Source organism: Aptenodytes patagonicus, chromosome 17, assembly GCF_965638725.1.
Source record: "Aptenodytes patagonicus chromosome 17, bAptPat1.pri.cur, whole genome shotgun sequence".
NCBI lineage: Eukaryota > Metazoa > Chordata > Aves > Sphenisciformes > Spheniscidae > Aptenodytes > Aptenodytes patagonicus.
This window is the reverse complement of record NC_134965.1, coordinates 424,640-444,626: the sequence shown is the minus strand read 5'-3', so window position 1 is coordinate 444,626 and position 19,987 is coordinate 424,640. Positions and strand designations below refer to the sequence as shown.

The 19,987-nt window shown below is 51.3% G+C and overlaps 1 protein-coding gene across 1 annotated transcript; it reads left to right on the top strand.

The window, feature by feature from the left end:
* The first annotated feature begins 851 nt into the window (after positions 1–851).
* MKS1 (MKS transition zone complex subunit 1) lies at positions 852–15,148 on the top strand. The gene is made up of 18 exons (XM_076354350.1): positions 852–931; positions 1,008–1,120; positions 1,198–1,268; positions 1,625–1,780; positions 2,213–2,310; positions 2,521–2,649; positions 2,972–3,076; positions 3,517–3,625; positions 4,527–4,583; positions 5,482–5,524; positions 6,053–6,115; positions 6,913–6,983; positions 7,829–7,898; positions 9,003–9,110; positions 9,669–9,802; positions 10,551–10,633; positions 10,716–10,813; positions 11,315–15,148. Exons 1-18 carry the CDS (start codon positions 852–854, stop codon positions 11,419–11,421), a joined length of 1,695 nt encoding a protein of 564 aa, XP_076210465.1. The 3' UTR covers positions 11,422–15,148.
* The last annotated feature ends 4,839 nt before the right edge of the window (positions 15,149–19,987 follow it).

Sequence of the window (19,987 nt, the reverse complement as noted above, 5' to 3'; positions counted from 1 at the left end):
GGGGGGCTTTGCTCTGGGGGGCCTCGTGCGGAGGGATGTGGGAGACCTCCCCCTCCTGACAGAGGCCGTGGGGACTCTCACGTGGAGGGATGTGGGAGACCCCCTCACACGGAGGCCGTGGGGACCCTCACACGGAGGGATGTGGGAGAACCCCTCACACGGAGGCCGTGGGGACCCTCACACGGAGGGATGTGGGAGACCCCCTCACACGGAGGCCGTGGGGACCCTCACACGGAGGGATGTGGGAGAACCCCTCACACGGAGGCCGTGGGGACCCTCACACGGAGGGATGTGGGAGACCCCCTCACACGGAGGCCGTGGGGACTCTCACGTGGAGGGATGTGGGAGACCCCCTCACACGGAGGCCGTGGGGACCCTCACACGGAGGGATGTGGGAGACCCCCTCACACGGAGGCCGTGGGGACCCTCACACGGAGGGATGTGGGAGACCCCCTCACACGGAGGCCGTGGGGACCCTCACACGGAGGGATGTGGGAGACCCCCTCACACGGAGGCCGTGGGGACCCTCACACGGAGGGATGTGGGAGAACCCCCCTCACGTGGAGGCTGGGGGCCTCCCTGCTGCGGAAGCCGCCCTGGCGCAGACGTCGGGCGCGGCCCCGCGCCAGCCGGTGCTGCCGCAGCGGGGACCGGGGGCGAAGGGCCACCCCAGGCCGAGCCGGGGACCCGCCGTGCCCCGCGGGCGCCCGGGGTGGTGGTGGGGGGGAGCGGACCCGGCCGCCGCCCCGGCTCGGAGGGGGGAAGCGGCGCGGGCCCCCTCCGGCCGCAGGGGGGCGCTGTGTCTCCCGCGCCGCCCCGTCTCCATGGTGAGGCGCGCGGCGCCGCGGGCCATGGCGGAGCCGCTGTGGAGCGCGGAGGCGGGCGGCGCCGTCTACCGCTCCCGCGACCCCGTGCGCAACCTGCGCCTCCGGTGAGCGGCCGCCCCCGGCCCCCGCCCCCGCCCGGCTCCCGGCCCGCCGTGACGCTCCCTCCTTCCTTCCCCGCAGGGTCCGCATCCAGCGGGTCACGTCGGCCGGGCCCCTCCTGCCCCAGGCCCCGCCGCCGCTCGCCGGCCCGCGCGGCCCCGAGCTCCTGGGCCTGGCCGACCGCGCCGCGACCGGTACGAGGGGCGCCCGGGAGGGGCGGGCGGACGGGCGGGGGCAGCGCCGCCGGAGGTGACGGGGCCCTCTCCCGCAGGTGCCCGGCGGCCCCCGGACGCGGAGGAGGAGGAGGCCGAGGTGGGGTGGCAGGAGAAGCTCTTCAGCCAGGTGGGTGCGCGGCCGCGGGGGAGCGGGGGAGCGGGGGGTGGGCCGGGAGGGGGCTCGGGAGAGTTTCTCCTCGTTGTGCCACCGCCCTGCCGCGCCTGCCTGTAGGGCCTCCTGCGCCGGGGTGAGCTGCTCGAGCAGCTGCCCGAGCCCCCTCAGGTGGGCATGGGTGGGTGCTGTTGGCCGCCGCATGCCTGAGCAGTGCCGGAGCCGCTCCGGAGCTCGGACTGTTTGCTGAGATTCCCAAAGGATCTTGTTTCTCTCTGTGGTGGCTTTGGAAATCTCAGCTGAAAAGTGTTTGTGGTTCTGACAGTGCTGGTGAAAGGCATCTTTTTGCGCTTTACCTGTGGTGCTCCTAGTTTGAGGTGGATCTGTACCAAAATGAGTCAGCCTGCCAGACTCCCTTGGACCGGCAGTACCACGAGGAGATCCTGAAACTGGAGAAGGCTGGAGGTCGGAAGAACTATCGCATCTTCACCTACACTGATCATGACCGATTCACCAACCTAGAGGAGGTACCAGCTCTTAGTTATGCATAACCTATACAGCAGCGTCTGTCAAAACCGCCAGGCCTACTGCAGAGGGAACATTCGTCAGTTCTTGGCTGTGCAGAAGCAAGCCAGGTATCCTGTATGCAGGAAAACATACTGCTTCTGCAAAGCAGTTTCACCTGGTGCCCCAGACCCGGGATGAGATCTCCCTGTTTGAGAACGATGGCCAGGGGAGCTTGGAGGGACCTGGCTTTGTAGCATTGCTCTGTAGGTAACTTGTTGGGTGGAGTTTAGCTGTACTTTGCCACAAGAACAGCGCATGAAATCTAGTCTTTTAGCAGTTTGTCCTTGCATGTGGGTGCGTGCGTACCTGTTCTCTGCTCCAAGAGTGGAGCTGTGTTTGGGAAAGATGTCCTGCTATGATTAAGCTAGTTCTCGTCTGTTTCTCTCTTCCAGCACTGCCAGAAGGTAACTGACTCGGATCATGAGGTGCCATCATATCTGGCAGAGAGGATGGCCAATGTGAGGAGGAGAAGACAAGACCATAGGCCAATGTGAGTGCAAACTGGGGCTCGGAGCTTGCTAACACAGGTTTCCTGGTGCTGGTGCCCCAGCTGCGGAGCAGCCTGGCCCGTGGAAGTTGGTGGCTTGAGCTGTGTCGCACTTGGAATCCGTCAGTTTGACTCCTTGTCGTGGGGGGTTCGGTGCTGCCTGTGCCAGGCTGCTGAGGTGAGCTGTGACTTTGGCTGTTCTGTTGTTGACAGAGAAGCAAGTTCTCTGAAGTCGAAAATCGTCACCTGGGAACCCTCAGAAGAATTTATAAAGAACAATCATGTTATTAACACTCCTGTCCAGACCATGTACATCATGGGGGACTTGGGACCTTATGGGAAGTAAGTAAAATCCTGAAGTGATCTTAATTTCCCAGAAGGAAACCCATCTTCCCTCCTTACTCAGATCTCCTGTTTCTTTCATTAGTTAAGGGGAGAGAATTCCAAGAGCTCAGTAAGTCGGGCTGCTTTCTTTCTGCCTCTGTCCTCAGTTGCGAGGTAACTGAGTGTATCCCTCCAAAAGGCTTCTTAAACTGATGTAGGAAAGTATGGGTGTGTTTGTTCCCTTCTGTACCCCCATGTGCCTTTACCAGCTCTGCTGTTCCACAGCAAGAGAGTGTCCGTCTTCTCTAATAAGACTGTGTTTCTTGATGTCTTCCGTTAGGCTTGGTCACAGGGAGTATGAACATGTTCTTTGCACAATCAAGGTGGACGGCAACGGGGTGATCACAGTGAAGCCTGACTTTACTGGCACCAAAGGAGCCTACCGGTGAGTGGGACAGGGCCGGTACCTCTTGTGGGACTGATACAGAGGGCTGAAATGGCTGTTTCCTGGTCACCCTTCAGGCAGTGGATCAGCACTTAAATTGAGGGATATTTTTTTTAGTTTTATTCCAGAGATTTCTAAGACAAGATTATTGTGTACTTGTGCTTGGTGTCACTGCATGTGTGATGTGTGGGGCTTTGGTGCCAGTCACTAGGGATACAGGTTATGCATATGCTGGACACAAGCGAGTCTCCCTTTTTGAGTCATTGATGCTGGCAGGCACTTGGGTGTGAGGAGGGGGCCATTAGTGCCTTTGTGTTACTGCACAGGCCTGGTGGAGGGGGGGACGGCTGTGTCGGGGTGGCACAGTTGATGCTGTTGCTGCTTGTGCCTATTCTCTGCGTAATGGGGGAGTTTTGCCCATGTGTTTTGGGGCTCTGCAGGATCGAGCTGGATGGAGAGAAGCGAGAGGTGTGGAAATACACCATTGAGAATGCGTCTGTCCAAGTGCAGCCAGAGGAGGAGGAACGCGAGCAGTGTGTGTTCAGAGATGTAAGGACCGGCCTCCACTGGTCGTATTGACTAGTTCTCCTGATTTGACAGAGGGAGCTCAGACTCTCATGTAGATGTAATTGTTAGTGCTGTAGACACCTAAAGTTGACAAAATGAATGTCACTGGCAGTGAGTCTCATCATGCCCAGCAATTTGAGAACTCCAACAAATACTCCCTGACTGCTTCATTCCTTACTTTAGGTGAGGCCTTATCCGGTATTAGGTGTGTTGGCCTCTGAGTGCAGTGATCTATGTAGTGAGAACTGATGCAAGAAACCACCTAAATTCGTGCCTTTCTAGTGTCACCTGCCAATGGTTTTCCTTCCCTTTTGAGCAGTGGGCAAACCCTTTCCTTGGTCTTCCTCTTGCTGCCTGTATACTTATTGAATGATTTCTTGTTACCTGTGATGTCCCAGGATATTTGGATTTCATTTTGTCTTGATCTTTCTGAATTGCCTTTTTGGCTGTGGCAGTTCATAAGGTACTTAATGTTTTAGTTTTTCATTTGTACGTTTCCTTATTGTTTTTGTGGTCAATAAGGAAATCATGATTTCGCTACGCTGATCTCCCATCTGTTGATTTCATTGGAATAGTTTATGCCTGTGTTTTTTAGCATGTCATTTAAGATCTGATTCTTCAGAGCTTCTTTTTCCCTTAGATTGGCCTTTGATGAAGTCTCCTCTGAAGCTGAAGTTCCATGCGGTGTTAGCCATTACGCATCTTTGTTCTATTAGATTCTTATATTCTCTATATCTGCTATAATGATTAAAAAACCCTGTGTGCTAAGCCTGTCAATGATTTAGATTGGTTTTAAGTTATATCCATTGCAAGTTTTGCAATAAGTAAAAACATATATAATCAAAAAGACACTTTTTCTAATCCGCTTGTTCTGTGTTTTCAGCTGTACAGTCGGCACAAGGAATACCTCAGTGGTCTCGTAGGCTCAGAATTTGAAATGGTGAGTACCAGCGGCACTCGGCAGGGACCTGGCGCCCTGCTGCCTTTGGAGACTGTTGACCTTGTTAGCAAAGCTGCCATTTGTACCACAGTCTCCAAAGGCTGTTTCATTCTGGGGGGTTGTTGGCAGCTTTTACCTTGTGGCTTCCAACAGAAAATTGGGTTAAAAGGGACAGGTTGCAATGGATATGGGGCCTGCAGAGATCCATCCTGCATCTGTTGGACCAGCAGCAGAGTGTGCTGAACGCTGCAGTCTCTGAAGGCTTGTCTGAAGGCCTTTGACTATAATACTTTAAGAAGAAAGGAAGGTTTATATCTTTTGGGATAGTGATTGCTGTTAACTTCTTGAATGTCAAACACGTCTAAGTGCCACTTTGTTCGAGTAAACAGCCCCTCCCACCCCCAAACTCATGCACAGTTTCCCTTCTCACTGAACTACTAAGACTGCAATCTTTTTTGCTCAAATCTTGTTTGCCAAAGTGTGAAAGTTGTTGTACTTTCTTGTACTTCGATAGAGTGTCTCAGCTCCTCCTATGCTTCCCCTTGCGCCCCCCACCTTGGGCAAGTGCAGTAACTACAGGAGAAACAGGACTATGATTTCTGCAAGTGACTTCTCACTACTGGTATTATATCCATCTCGAAGTCTGTAAGAGACCGATTTACAGAATAGTAAACTCCTGCAGTCTAGGAATTTGGTCTCTCTAGAGAGTCTCTCTCCAGAGGGACTGTTCACTTCTGAAAAGTGATACGAGAAGTCATGACTCCTGCCTAGCCAGCAGAGTGAATCATTCATGTACAAACGTCTGAAAAATCTGTGTGGGACCCTGTTGGGAGGGGATTGTATGAGGTTCCGCCAGTGGTCGTTGAACTCTATCTTGTTTATCTGCTCGTTCTTACAGACTCTTCCTGGTACACTGCGGCTTTTTGTGAATGGAGAAATAGGTGAGTCCTTATTATAAACAGTAACTACAGGGGCAAATCTGGGTCTGCTGGGATGGCTGAGGCTATGAAGGGTCCAAGGATTCTTGGATCACAGGCCGGTCCAGAGTTGGTGATTCTCTCCCTAGAATCCTTTACTTCCTCCTTCTCCTCCCCTGTTTTTGCGGACTAACCCCTTGAGTGGCATTTACAGATTGGAAGTTACAAATACTGCAGCTGTTCTAGGAAGACGTACAGATCTGAAAAAAGGAGAGCAGACTGGGAAGTTAACAGAGATTATAGCAAAGAGAGCAATTAGATGTGTGACCTCCCTAATCTGGTTAGTGATATGGGGACAGGGCTAGTCTAGAGAAGGAATCTTCTCTGAGGGACATATTCTGTTACTTTGAAGACCGTGGCTTTTCCCAGTTTCCAGCAGTAATTGGTTGTCCCTGGGTTTATTGGTGCTGGCTCTCCCAATCTACAGTCTACAGTGAGTTCTGGAGGAGCTTGTGTGGAAGTGAGCAGCTGAAGTTCACTCTCTCTTCTCAGTTTCAGCTCAAGGCTATGAGTATGACAACCTCTATGTTCATTTCTTCCTGGAGCTGCCTAACCGTAAGTATTGATGTTTCCAGCCATATCACAGCAGTTTAAGGAATGAAGCATGCTTTGGCTGGTCCATCAGATCAGCTCTGCTGAAAGTCAGTAAAAGTTAATGTTGGGGCTGGGATCTAGTCAGAGTCTTCAGAGCTAAAATTGCAGAACTCAGTTGTTTGAACTAAACTCATGCCTGGGAGAAAGTAGCATCTTCCCCTTTTGTCTCTTCCAAATCAGCCTGGGACATAGAGGTCCATTGGCTTCTCAACCAGTGGTGATCGTGTCCAGCAGCCTACCCAAAGTTCATTCCTTATACTGCGGAGAATAGCCCTCCTGTCTTCTCCATCTCAGCAGTGACCTTGTCTGATTTCAGTGCTCACCATCATGTTCTCATGTTTTGTGCTGACACTAACATATTGAATTTTGACTGATAAATAAGGTTCCCAGCACTAACATGCACATCCTGCTGCATATTTAATTCCCGTGAAGCTATGGCTATGGCTCCCCTGCCTGGTTATACCCTGATGTTTTGCCTGAAGAGGTACCGCTTTTGCTACTCAGTACATTTAGATAAGGTTCTACTTTTCTCTTATGATGGAGTTGGTGCTTTTCATTGACGGTTCAGGGTGTTCTGGGGAGCAGCCATTGCCTGGAAAAAGATAGGGTGGGACACACCTAGGGAAATTCGGTGTGGGTGATGTTATGTTATCCCAGTCATCTGGGACTAACATTCTCCTTTGAGCTGCTCTGGTTTGTGAGTCCTCCCTCTCACCCAAAGCATTCACCACTGTGCTCACGTTCTCCTCTTCTCCCAGAGTGGTCGAGCCCCGCGTTCCAGCAGCTATCAGGAGTGACACAGACCTGTGCCACCAAGACAGTGGGCTGGGTAAGGACGCTTTCAGACCTGCAGAGAAGTTTGAACAGGCATTCTCTGAAGTGGAACATGTGTAACAAGCTACAGATATATTCAGCAAAGGTCCTGACTTGAGAGCTCCTTTCAAGGGCAGAGCATGTTTGGGATTCTCCTCATTCTAGTCATACTTGCCATTTTTCAGGGTGCCACTGTGTCCAAATAAAACTAGACCAAATAAAACTGCTTCAAAGCAGTTTCTGGAACCTCACTTTTTTCTTCCTTCTGGCTGATTGATTGCCTTTGGAGCTTTGATTTTTGTGTTCTCAAACGCTCGGAGTTAACAAAGCATTGTTCTGGCTTGCCTGGGGCAGGAATGCACACAGCCTCTGAATTGATTTCTCAAAATGAACCCTCCTCCTATCTGGGAAGTTGGTTCCATTGCTGTCTCCAGCTCCTCTCTTACAAAATTTGAATTTTATCAACTTTTTAATGTCTTTTATGTGAGCTAGTTTGCATATTACAAGAATAATTATCATACAGCATTTCAGTAATACCATTGTTTGAGGTATTTTGCTTGGCTCCTGTAAAGATTGTGGTGGTGTAGTAGTTGCAACTGGCTGAATTGTCATTTGAGGTGTGCTACTCTTTCCCCTTTTTCATTATTTTTAACAGCCTGTTGCATCAACGTGGCGCTTGGGAGTGTATGCAGGTCCATCATGCAGTCAGGTGTTTGTTAGTCTGTTGTGACTGATCTTGTTTGGGCATCATTACTTCTTTTCCACCGTTGGTTCTTTTCTTCCTGCTCTCTGTGCCCCCTGCAATGCTAGTGGTGAATTCTCTTGTCCAGGAATCTGATCTCTGTCCTGTTCCTTTTCTAGGATAATGTGGCATACTTCTGCTACCCCTTCACTTTGGAGATGTTTTTCACCCAAGGAGACGAATCGGAAGGTGTGTTTCCTTGTTGCTCTGAAATGTGAAACTCTGAAATCTTTCGATCGCAGTGTAGGCATCGTGCTGTCTGGCATGTTGTTGACCCCTCACCAAGATGAAAGGACAGATGTAAACAAAGGGAAATGTTGCTTGTTCAGCAAACGTTCACCCTGTCACCACACAACCTCTGGACACATATTATATTTGCCCTGCCCAGCAATGCATTAGCATTTGTATGGATTCATTGATGTTGCCCTGCTTCCAGGCTGTGGTCAGCTTTATCCAGTTGCAAAACTACTTGGATCTTAGCTTGTCTGTCTCAGAATGCCTGGCATGCTGGTCTGTGTTGCCGTGCCTGGTGTACTGCATAGAGCCCTGGGACTCTGCAGCAGAAGAAACAGGCAGCTTTGTTGTACACAACTAAAACTCCGTGCTGAGCCTTACGTTTGTAGACATAGTCAGTGACCTGTATAATCTTTGTGTAGTTTATGTCACTTTGAAACTTCCAGCTCTATTTTAAGCTGGGCTTCTCTGCTGCCTATTTCTGCTGCTTCACTACGCTATTGCTGCTTCCTCACCAACCCCATTGCTCTTTGGATTGCAATTGCTAGGGACAGCTTTGCGGCATGCCTTGCCACTTGAATCCAGTATACGCATTGGATTTGAGTATTCAACCAACACTAATGAATTTTCAGCCTAGAATAAGCACAATGAGTTTGTTTCATCATGGAAAAAATAAATGCTTGGAGACCTGTAGGAGAATCCAAGTTAATGATCCCCCAATAATGGTGGGAAAGGTCAGAGATAGAAATGTTCCCCTGTTTGGCATCAGATCATTCACAAAAGATTGTCTTGTCTGCTTGAAGATAATTGAGAAACCAGTTTGGACTTGCTCTCAAAACAAAGAATTTTCCCAAATTTTTAACGTCAATAATTCTGTTTTCATCCTCAGATCTGAGGGTTCAGCTTTTACAGAGGAAAATAATCACCCATACATCTAAGTTAGTCATTGTAGAAGTAGTACAGAAAGGACTTCCTACTAGTGGAGTTGGGCATTTAGCAGTTTTTTTTCTCTGTGATAGTCTCTCTCACAAAGCTGTGATCTGCTCCCCTTCCTTGCAGACAGTCTCCCTCAGTGGCCTGTTCTCTACTTTGAGGTCCTGTCCCTGGATTTCTGGCAGAGGTATCGCGTTGAAGGATATGGTTCTTTGGTGCTGCCAGCATCTCCAGGTAAAACATACTTGGGGCATTATGTTAATTGGGAGAATGAGTTGAGTGGTTCTGTTGGGAATGGATTCAGCTGGTCGTGGGGAAGCTTTGCCTTTGCATGCTGAAGGGGATAATTAGCTGTCTGTGGGGCAGCAAAGAAGGATTTGATGCATCCTGCACCATTCTGCCTTGTTGAGATGCATCTTGTGTTGCTGTCCTTGCTCCTTCAGTGGTTCTGTCACAAAATCTTGTGTGATAAAGCTCTGGGGTGATGCTGCATATCCATCTTTACAATAGCAGTATCCCTCTCTGTCCCACATGGAATCTGAGGGTCACAACTATTCTGACACCCACGTGTAGTAAGGAGATGCTCCTCATGGGCAGGGGGTACTTTCAACGCTGGCTGTGTGACTGGATGGGGCTGACTCACTGGGAAAATGTTATAGAGATACCGTGCAGTGTTTCCATTTCCAGCCTACGTGGTTTGGGTCAGCAGGTATCCATCTACCATGCTGTCCTCTGTGACTCTGAATAGATTGTTGGTCACAGCTGCTAAGCTGCCCTGTTGTCCTGGGTCAGGTCTCCACATGCTCACCATCCCTACCTGGCGCCCTGTGGAGCTGGGGACAGTCGCTGAGCTGAGGAGATTTTTCATTGGTGGATCTCCTGAGCTGGAGGACATAACCTACGTCAGGATACCATCAACCTTCAAGGTGGGCTCACCTGCAGGGCATTGCTCGTGCTGGGAGATGGTAGATTATGCTCATGGCTTCAGATGTCTGTGGACAGCCTGGACCAGATTTGAATAAGGATGAGCTGGTGGTTCTGTCCCTCTCACTAAAGAAATGTCTCCTCTGTGAGACTTGTGATCATGAACGGAAGAACGGCAAACGCTGAGGCAGAGCGCTCTGCCTTCTGAGGTGTGTGCAGCTTAGAGAAGTGGGTGAGCACGGACCAAAGCCTTGACTTACCCCTGCCTGTGCTGGCCCTGTCCGGAAAGTGTCTGTCAGGTCAGCATTTGTTACCAGCTATAGACTTCTTCCTGTGTTTTTGTAAGGAATCTGGGCTGTACTGCGCCTGGAACAGTTTCCCCAAGCAAGAAGCCGATGGGCGTGAGGCAGGCAGAAATTTCACAAGAATTTTCTTAAGAAAGCTGCAGAGGTGCTTGCTGGTGTAATGAGCAAGTTGATCTTAGTAGCAGCTTTGGGAATGAGCCCTGATGCAGTTGTTGAAACCTTCCTCCACCGCACTATCAGCTTGCTAGTGTTTAGGTCCTGCCCTCAGCACAGCCTGGAACTGTCTGCCCTTCTTTTGGACCTCGTTTTCTGTGTGCAGTGGGGAAGGGAGAGACTCTGCCCACAGGAGTGCATGCTCCTGGTGGGACACGTTTGTTTTCACTAGGGTCAGCCTGCTGCAGCAGGTTGCAGGCTGTGGTTACTCTAATTTGTGCTGTCCTTGCAGGGAGAGCGTCTGAGCCGCTTTGGTTTTCGCACAGAGACAACGGGGAGCGTCACGTTCCGGCTTTACTGTCTGCAGCAGTCTAAGTAAGTGCAGCAAAGCGAGTACAAGCTCCATCTTGTGTGCTGTGTTTTGGCAGCCCTGACCTCCTACTGTACTTCTGTGCAGAGCCTTTCTGGAAACCAGTGCCCTGAGGCAGCGCATGCAGAGTGTACTGGACCGGCTTGGAGGCTTCAGCCAGCAGAGCTCTGTCTACAATGTTTTGGGTAGGGCTTTCGGTGTCATTCTCCCTGGTGAGCCTTTGGCTCACTTTTGCCCCCTTTTTACAGAGCAGGCAGGGTATTTCAGGAGAATCCATTACTGTGGGGATAATTGCCCCCCCATCAGCTCTCTGAGTCCATAGCAGAGGTTAAATGTTCTCATGTGAGCTGGAAGCTTCAGGAGGCATCAGCTCTCAGCAGGCAGGAGGGAAAACCACTCTGTGAGGGCAAAGCCTAGGCTGGGCTGCCCAGTCTTGCCTGGCACTGAGCATAGCTCGTGGCACTGATGCACAGGCTCTGTCTCTGATTCCATTATGCACAGAGCAAAGACAACGCTAGAAATAAGTGAAGAGAGCAGCAAGGGCCAGGTGCTTTGTTGGTGGAACTTAGTAATAGGAAGTGAGACTCCTGCTCCAGGAGAGATGATGTTCACTGGACAGACTCATCCCTCCCCTTCCCTGAGGCTGTCTGATGCGTTCTGTCTTGCTGTCACCTGCTGTGTTGCAGAGGCTTTCCAGAGGGCACGGCGCCGGATGCAGGAAGCACGCGAGAGCCTTCCTCAAGACCTCATCAGCACCTCTGCCTCCACCGTGCACCAGTCGCAGGAGCCATGATTGACCACCTCCACTGCCTGGGAGTGCTGAGCATCTTCTCTCCGACGCAAGCTCCCGTTGTTCAGCAGGAGTCACAGTGCTGGTGCCTGCAAGCTTTTGAAGCCCTTCCTTTGTCGTTTTCCCTGGATGGGGGAAGGAGTCTGTAACACATCCAGACCCAGAATCTTTGCATTTCCACAGGTACCTGTGGAAGGAGCCCCATTTTTTTCAAGGCATTTTGTTACCAGGCCCTAACAATTCAGCCAATTGTTCATATTTCTGCTGAGCAGACCAAAATACTGACATGGGACCTGTGAACCCTTTAACACCTTTTCAGGAATTGAATAGTAAATGATTAGAAAAAATTCAAGTCTACATGCCTTGGTAAATTTAGTTTTCTTCTTTAAGAAGAAGGTGATGTTGAAGGTCAAGGCATGAATGCTGTTTGAGATTTAATGAAACGAGTAGGTAACTTCTTGAGAAGTGCTGGTAATCATTGTCAGCATTTGTTGCTATAGGTCAGTCAATAGTAAAACGAATCTGTCCACCTGTCCCTTAAGATTGATTCATTCCTGGAGAGAGAGCTCTCTGCCACCTGTAATATATGAAATCAAAGCAAGGGAATGACGTTTGACAGATTGAGAACTGGAGAAAAGGGTTACATTCTGTATTTCCTTGTATGTGCCCATAACATTCCTGGCGCTGCAGTGATGAGCAGGAGGATACTTTGTTCAAGGATACAACTGAAAACACGCATTCCCCTTAGTTCATAGAACTTTGGCTGGGGCTGGATGGTTTGCAGACAACGAGAGCAGATTATAACATTTGCACAGCAGCTGAACTTTGAACTGTTCAAGCTGTTCATTTGAGCTATGGTTCATTGTTCCCTCTCTGATTGCGGTACGCTGCATTGCTTCCTGGGGAAGCATGTGTGTAACCAGTTTTTACCCAGTTTCTTCTGTTCTTTTCTCAGACTCTTTTTTTTTTTTTTCTCCTGTTTTTGTTCCTGTCTCAAGTTCACAGGAGCGAGGCTACCTGCAGGCGGACAGCGTTGCATTGATTTGTGCTCAAGTCACTGTGTTCTCCACCTCTGCTCCCAACACAAGGGATAGGAAGAAAAATCTCAGGCTGAGATCGTGCAGGTCTGAATGTGCCTGTAAAGTTAGAATTCACAAGCAGAATATGAAATAGGAATTGGCCTTCCTCCTCTTGCTCTGCACGTTCCTCCTTCGTAGGGAACATGAGATTCATGGTTGCAGCCATGTGTGTGATTGTTAGAACATTCCCCTCTTCCCCGGTGCTCCATTGTCTTCCTCCTTTCTTGCCATTTTGATCTTGTCCCAGCCTTCACTGGGAGAACCAAAATCCCGGGTTTGTTCCTTATGACCTTTGTCATAATTCCTAGATCTGACTGGCAGCTTGAATGTGTCTGGCAATTTCGATTATAAAAGAGGATTTTTGCTCACCTTCCTTGCCTGCTACCCCTCCTTTTTGATGGAAGAGGCTGCCAGCATGTATTAGATAGCATGGCCTGTTAAGCAGAGCACAGTGTCTTTGGCCTAGAGCTGGATGAAGTGTCTTGTGCAAGAGTCAGGTCTCCACTTACGCTTTTGATGTGTCGGCTGTGAAGGGAAACGCCCAGTTCTGGGGTAGCAGAATTGAAGTGTGTGCGCTATCGTGGTCTTTAATGATATAGTCATGTTTCACAGAGGTTGACCCGCTTAGCACCCAGGATGAAAAGTGTTCAGTGAGTATGTAGTGCTCGCTATATCTTTTTTTTATCATTATTCACGTCATGGCCCTGTACGTTTATTGCATGCTATCTAAGCAATACTTAATTTCCTTCTGGGTGTTTCTGTTGTGCTTATCACTAATAGCTGAATTGCATGTCTCTGAAGCCCTTTTCAGGATTGAGTTACAAGGTTAAGAGAATATTCTTTTTATCAATAAAATAACAAAACACCTTTCTGAATGAGGGGATGCCAAAGGCAGATCCTGTTAGAGAGTGGACTCTTCTGATCAGACGATCAGGTTCCTGACTCGTGCTCGTGGCTCAGCACATTTATATGGCAGGATTTGGTGTATTGAGTGTTAAGGTTGCGCAGAGATGCAGTAAGGTTTACATAATGATACTAGTTTTGCTAGTTAAAACTCTGAATAGTGTAAAATCTTACAGAAACTCAAGAGAGCAAAATTTAAAAATAAAAAATGATTCTAACCAAAGAAGCAATTCTTCCAAAATAAGACATTGTTAGCAGTTTTTCACCTTTGTGCTTGCAGCCTCCTTGGCCTGACAGAACAAAATGGTGCTCATAAAAGATGTTTTGGAGGAAGCCTTCAGCAAATGTTCTTTGAATATGCCCTTCTATAAATTAAACTAGCAAACTTCCATGTACATGTATGAAAATGTCACTGATCTTTTAATCAAAACTGGCATTTGGTGCAGGGCTTGTGCTCTGAGCTTGGCAAGGAGCCCGGGCAGCTGGAACGGGGGTCGTGCATCCACCAGGTATGCACAGATGAAATAGGGGATGGCCCATGGGGACAGACAGAAGGGGAGGCCAGTGATCTCCCTGGAGCCATGAGGATTTCCCCTGTACAGAATTGTCCCTGCAGTTTGCACCGCAGGGGTGCCTTTGCAGTGAAACTCAGAAGGAGAAGGGGGAGGAAGGGACCGTTGTTGTGGGTGCACAAGAGCTTGGGACGGGAAGGCACCAGTTAATGGGACAGGGGAGCCTGGCAGGCTGGGGGATGCCGTGAACTGAAGATGGAGGGAGGCTGCTGGGCAGGAGGAGCCCGCAGCAGGCGCAGGCTAGACAGCGCTGCAGACTCTTGGGGGTACCAGAGTGGGTCTAGCAGTGAGACTCGGAGGTCTCTGCTGTCCCCGGTGCATGGCCAGCAGCCCCCCAGCTCTGGCTACATCAGCTGCAGCAACGTAGCTGGTTTCTCTTGAGCTTTGTCTGCTTCTTCCTTCAGGGCAGACTGGAGCTGTGATGTTTTTTGAGTGCCAGCTGAACTTCTAGCTGAAAGGGCATCTGTCTGAGGCTGAATCCTGCAGCCTTACCAGTGATGTGGTCTGGATGGGGGCAGAGCCAGCTGAAAGTCCCTAGAGGCCTTCCAGGCGTCTCATTAAATAAACTATGCAAACTAAAGGTAATTGCAGAAATGTTGGTTTGGTGGACGAAAAGGCTGTGGGCAGTTGGCAGGGCTTGCATGATGCAAATCAGCAGCCATTAGAAATTCCATTGTAAATGTAACAGAAAAAGAAAACCTAAAAATGAGTCATTCACGTGACTGGGGGAACAGCTTTCCAGCAAAGAAGTCAGACCCCAGGAATGGGTTTTGCTCTCAACTGAGGAAGATTTGGACTGTGATAACTTCAAACTAGAGCCTTGCCAGCAAACCTCAAACACCCCTTTGGCTTGGTCCCATCCCAGCGCTTGTGATGGACCAGGGACACAGTGCTGTGACTGCAGGGGACGTTCTGGCCTGGGAGGGTGGGCTGTGCTGCCCGCCTTCCATACTGCCGCCCCGGCAGCCGGAGGATGTGCACCCAGGAGGTGTGTTTGGGAAGGATGTGGGTCTGCGTGCGAAGCGGAGTTGCCAGCTCTGGGGGAGAAGGAGCTGCGGCAGGCGTGTGTCCTGCAGGGATTTGTCTTGTCGTCGCATGGTGCGTGGGGAGGGAGAGGCGTATTTTATCTGCACTGTGGGGTTTAAGTGGTCATTATTAAACAACTACCGGAGGCTGCTTGTTGGCTCAATATATTTTAATTTTAGCCACTGGGTTGGAGTATCAGAGGAAAGCTCCCTGCAGGCCCTCTCCTGGCAGTGAAGTGAAGGAGCGGGCTGCTTTGCCTTTCACCCCGAGCTGCCTTTTTATTATGCTTATTGTCTTGTCAAGGTGCAGCCTGTGTTCTCTAAAGCTAATGTCAATATTTCAATGCAAGGCAGGGTACAGCTGACCAGAGCAAAATCACACTTCATTGGATCAGTCAAAAAATAAGCGTCTGTGTGCCCTTTTTCCTGCATTGAAATCGTTGCTTTGGTTGAAGTGAACCCTAGTGCCGTGTAGACTGGAGGTGCTTCCCTTTCTCTCTCATCTGTCAAGATCCTTTTCTAGAGTAACACGAGTTGTTTCAAGCTTTCTGAGAATGAGAGGATCGGCCCTTTGGGCAGGTGGGAAGGGTGGATTTCGTGTGACTTAATCTGGCCTTAGAAAGCCAGGAAGGTCAAGCTGGATATCGAGATCTAGTCCACTGCTTTCCTTCAGGCAACATCACCTTGACTTAATCAAAGCCCAAGAGATGTTTGTTCAACCTATTCTTTACATGAAGATGGAGACTACAGATCATCCCTTCCAGATGTTTGGGTTTTGGGTTTTTTTTGCTGTAGCAAATTTTCTTGTGCAGAGCAATTGATGGTGGCAGCTTGTGCATGAGCTGAGCAAAGCCTGTTGTCAGGCGGCTGTTGGAGGCGTGAGGAGGAGGGAGCATGTGATTCCTGCCAGGTGGTTATTGTTTCTCGGGGGGGTTCCCATCCCACACTGCCAGTGCCTGTGACACCTTGTTTTCTGCTGCTAGTCTCCTTGTGAGCACTGTGATGCTCTCTTACAGCTCTGGAGGTGGCATTGGGAGTCTGAGAGATCAGACAAGCTGTAGACCCAAGTGAATGACCACTCTTCCTGCTGCTGCTGGAAACACCGAGCCCAGCTTGCTTCTCAACGCTTTGCTTGCAACGTCCAACATTCTCCACCGCAGCTGTGCTTGCAAGGGCTGGATTCCCTCTTCCCCTCGGTCACCTCTCCTTCTTCATCCTTTCCCCTCTCCTGTCTCATTTTGACTTTTTCTTGTGTGCATGTCACACACAGACCTCTGTACGCATATAGATCTGTGTGGTTATTCCTTTCTGTAGTTTAATCCTGGATGTAGTTTTGGCCCTGCTTTCTCTTTGCACCCACCTATGCCCCTTGCCCCTCACTATTAGCACAAAAGCTGCTCTGCTCCCTTGTGCGCCCCTGCAGCCCTTCACCCCGTGAGAGCAGAGCTGAGCTGTGATAGTGACACCAGCCTGCGCCATCCCCACCTTCCGGGGGCTCCTGGCCTCACCAGGCACCCTGGGCTGGGCAGAAACACCCCGAGACGGCGCGAGGTGTGCAAAACAGCTGGGTGGTGTGGATGCAGCGTGCCCCACCAACCTGGGCTGGCCAAAACTGCAGCCTGGGAAGAGACCCCTCGTGCACAGGGCACAGCTCTTCCCTTTTTTTCCACAACGGTCAGATGCCTTTCTGGGTGCCCTACCTCAACCTCTGCAAGTCATAGCACAGTTTCCCTTCCCTCCTAACGTCATCTCCCTTGTTCGCTGACATCCCCCCACTCCTACGGGGCTGGGCTGGGCTCTCGCCCCACAGGCAGTGTGGAGACAGGAGTCCTGTCCTCAGAAAAGCGATGGCAAAGCATCCTTCTGTTGCTTGGGCACATGAGATAGTAGACTATATGAGCTTTTCAAAAGCAACTTTTTAATGACCGTTGGCGTGGAGACAAGTGTTTGGGGTAATCGCCGTTGGCGTCATCTCTGCTCCCCTAGTATGGGGAGAGGGAACCTGCAGCTTGTTGGCTGGATCTGCTTGTGACTACGGTTGTATGCACCTTTCCCCGCACCGCTCCGCCCGTCCCCAGCATGTCTGTGTTGGCATGGGCACACACAGGCAGCGGGGTGCTGGGGTGAGGCTCCCCGCGCAGGGAGGTGGTGTGGAGTAGCCCATCTTAATTAGCTCATCCCTGCCTTGCCTCTGAGGTCCTGTCTCTCCCATGCCACAAGACTTGGCCTGTGTTCTTGGCACCGAGTAAGTGTCCCTGGCTCCCTCAGCACTGTTGTGCTCAGTGGCTCCGGTCTTCGCCCTCCCTGAGCAGCTTTCCCGTCTATTCCTTGACATATTACTTCTGGCAGCTGCTCCAGGATCTCTGTCCCGTGCCTCCAAAAGGAATAGTGTCCCTGAAGTGGCAGCAGTAGCTGCAAAATTAATGAACAGCTTCAGGTGGTTTCTGAGCCGCAACCAAGCTGCAAGTCTTGCAGCTCCCGTGTCACGTGGAGCCTGGCTGAGCTCTGGATTTCGGTCGTGTCCGCACTGTCAGCCTCACTCAGGGCCAAGGGCTTGCTTTTCTCTACACTTCTGGTGAGGATTAATTCTGCACCCCCTTGTGCACGTCTGAGCTCTTCCTTCCATCAGCACTCGCAGTCCAGTCTCTCCTGATGGAGGCAAGCCCTCAGAAACAGCAGGATCGATCTTAGATCAGCCGCAGACTTCGCCGGCCATCCTCCTGCAACCTCTGCTCAAAATACCTTTGTAATTTTTCATGTGTAAGTGGAGCGTGTGTGACTCTTCTGTGCTGCATTTTCAGCTGCTGTCAGCTGCCTGACTCACGTGAAAGCTTGTAAATACATCAAGTACTGCAGACGCAGGTGCTGTTAAAGTGAAGTGTGTCTCTGACTTCTTTTTTTTTGCAGTCCCTGTTGCTTGCAGCACGAATGAAGAGCTGTCTGAGCCTCCTCCACTTAGTCCCTGCACCTCCAGGGCTCTTGGGGAGCTGGTCTCCCTGCAGCCGTGTCTCAGTTCTTGGGGTCAGAGGCTGTTCTGTCTGTTGTCTCAGCTCTTGCCACACAACAAAGCTCCTCCAGCCCTCTCTAGTGCCCTGTATTAAGACGGGTGGTGGCACCCAGCACTGGAGGGAGGGCACGTGAACGGGGGCTGGCTGGAAGGGAGAGGGGACCTGTGGTCCTCACTGGCGGTGAGAAGCTGATGGGACTGGAAATGGGAAAGGCTGTCATGTAGCAGGCAGGGAAGTTTGCAAAGTAGAAATGCTGGCTTCCATGGTACTCTGTGGAGCTTAGCTTAGGAGAGGTGGAAAATGTTTATTTGGGAGCCTCTTGATGGGACCTAGCTAAAAAGGGTACTTCAGATGGAGGCGGGGTGGTCCTGCTCAGTGTCTGGCATGGAGGAAGGTGCTGACCCCTGTCAGCAGGGGTCCCTGCTCTGGCAGCCTGATGTTAGCACTGGAGATCTGCCCGGCATGCTGAGCAGTGGCAACGTGGAGAGAGCCGAGCTGTGGGGCCACAGCCGTGCCACGAGGGGACAGGCAGGGTGAGCTGTTCAGCATTAGCTCTAGCAAGGGAAAGGATGCTCCAGTGTGACAATAGACAAAAGCGTGGTCAGACCCATCCACAGTCTCAGCTGGGACAGCCAGAGCCTGGTGTCCTGGCTCCGGTGAGAGGCGAGGATGGAGAACTGGGTCCGGAAGGCTTCATCCTTCTCACCTGCCTTGGGGAAGGGTGAGCGTGGAGAGCGTGGGGCATGTGGAGCCACCCAAGGAATGGCCTCTTCCCTCAGCAGGAGGCAAAGAGGTGTTCGGGGAGGTGGAGGCAGAGGCACGGAGGTGAAACCTCGTGGTGGGCAGTGGAGAGCTGAACTGCTGTGATGTGGGAGGACACCAGACACAGGCTTTTCCTTGCTGTATTATGGTGGCTTTGTATGTCGCTCCGTGGGTGAGACCATCCTTGGCATTAGAGCGATTTGCAGCAACAAGGTCTTCTGTACCCCCGGCGTGGGGGTGTGGGTGAAGTGAGCCCCTGCCCTAACAAGCTGCAGTAAATAAATGCAGCACAAACATGAGAAATGCTGCAACAGCTGGTTGGGTCCAGGTAACCCTTACAGCTGTGCCCAACACTTAAGCTCCACCAGCGAGACCTCTCCGTGCAGTGAGACCCTGCTCCTGCACTCCCAGCTGAGGTGTCCACCGTCGTCCCTTCATATCAGAGCTCTTGAAAGGCACCTAGATTGGTGGTGGCCCAAAGACAGACCCAGACGCCTGTTCCATTTCTTAGTGTGCGAAGAGCTGGTTTTCGAGCTAATATGTGTATGTGATGGGAGCAGGAGCTTCAAATCCTCTGGGAGGAAAGGTGGTCTTTTCCCCTGCAGGAACCCTTAACCCAGATGGTCCCAGCTCTCCACAGAAGCCAGCGGGCAGCAGCATGCTGAAGGACACCGGTCCTGTCTTGGAGTAATGGGCCCATGTCGGCGTGGGGCAGATGAGCAGAGCTTCCTGGGGAGGGTAGGAGGTTGCTCCTGGAGGCATTGGGCTCGGGGGGTGTGAGAAACCACCAGCAGCATGTGGCAGGGGCATGGCAGTATGTGCTGTACCAAGAGCCGTCCATGGGGATCCTGAGGGCAGCTGGAGAAGGTGCTGAGGCTCGAGCACTGAGGCACTGGCACCAGGCGTGATTTCGGCTGGTCTGCACCCACTGCTGCGGCTCCTCCTGGATGCGAGGGTGGCTTGTGTGTGCAAGCGTGGGCTTGGGGACTGAATTAGCACTCCTCCTCAGGGGGAGCTGGTGGCAGGAGAGACACCTCCTTGACGTGCCTGCCCAGCCTCCCCAGGAGAAGACAGAGGAGAAGACAACAGAGCAGGGAGAAGGTGGGCTCCTAGCCTGGGCCATGGGGAGGGCTCATGGGGGCGATGGCAGGGGGGGTGACATCTCTTTTGGAAGCGCACAGTGCTCTTGTCGCTTGAGTAAATTAAGCCCTGCTCCTGGT

Coding starts and splice junctions, on each gene's coding strand:
- MKS1 (XM_076354350.1), top strand. CDS start 852: ATGGCGGAGCCGCTGTGGAGCGCGGAGGCGGGCGGCGCCGTCTACCGC. Junction 7,899..9,002: donor CCAAGGAGACGAATCGGAAG/GTGTGTTTCCTT, acceptor CCTTCCTTGCAG/ACAGTCTCCCTCAGTGGCCT. Junction 10,634..10,715: donor TACTGTCTGCAGCAGTCTAA/GTAAGTGCAGCA, acceptor ACTTCTGTGCAG/AGCCTTTCTGGAAACCAGTG.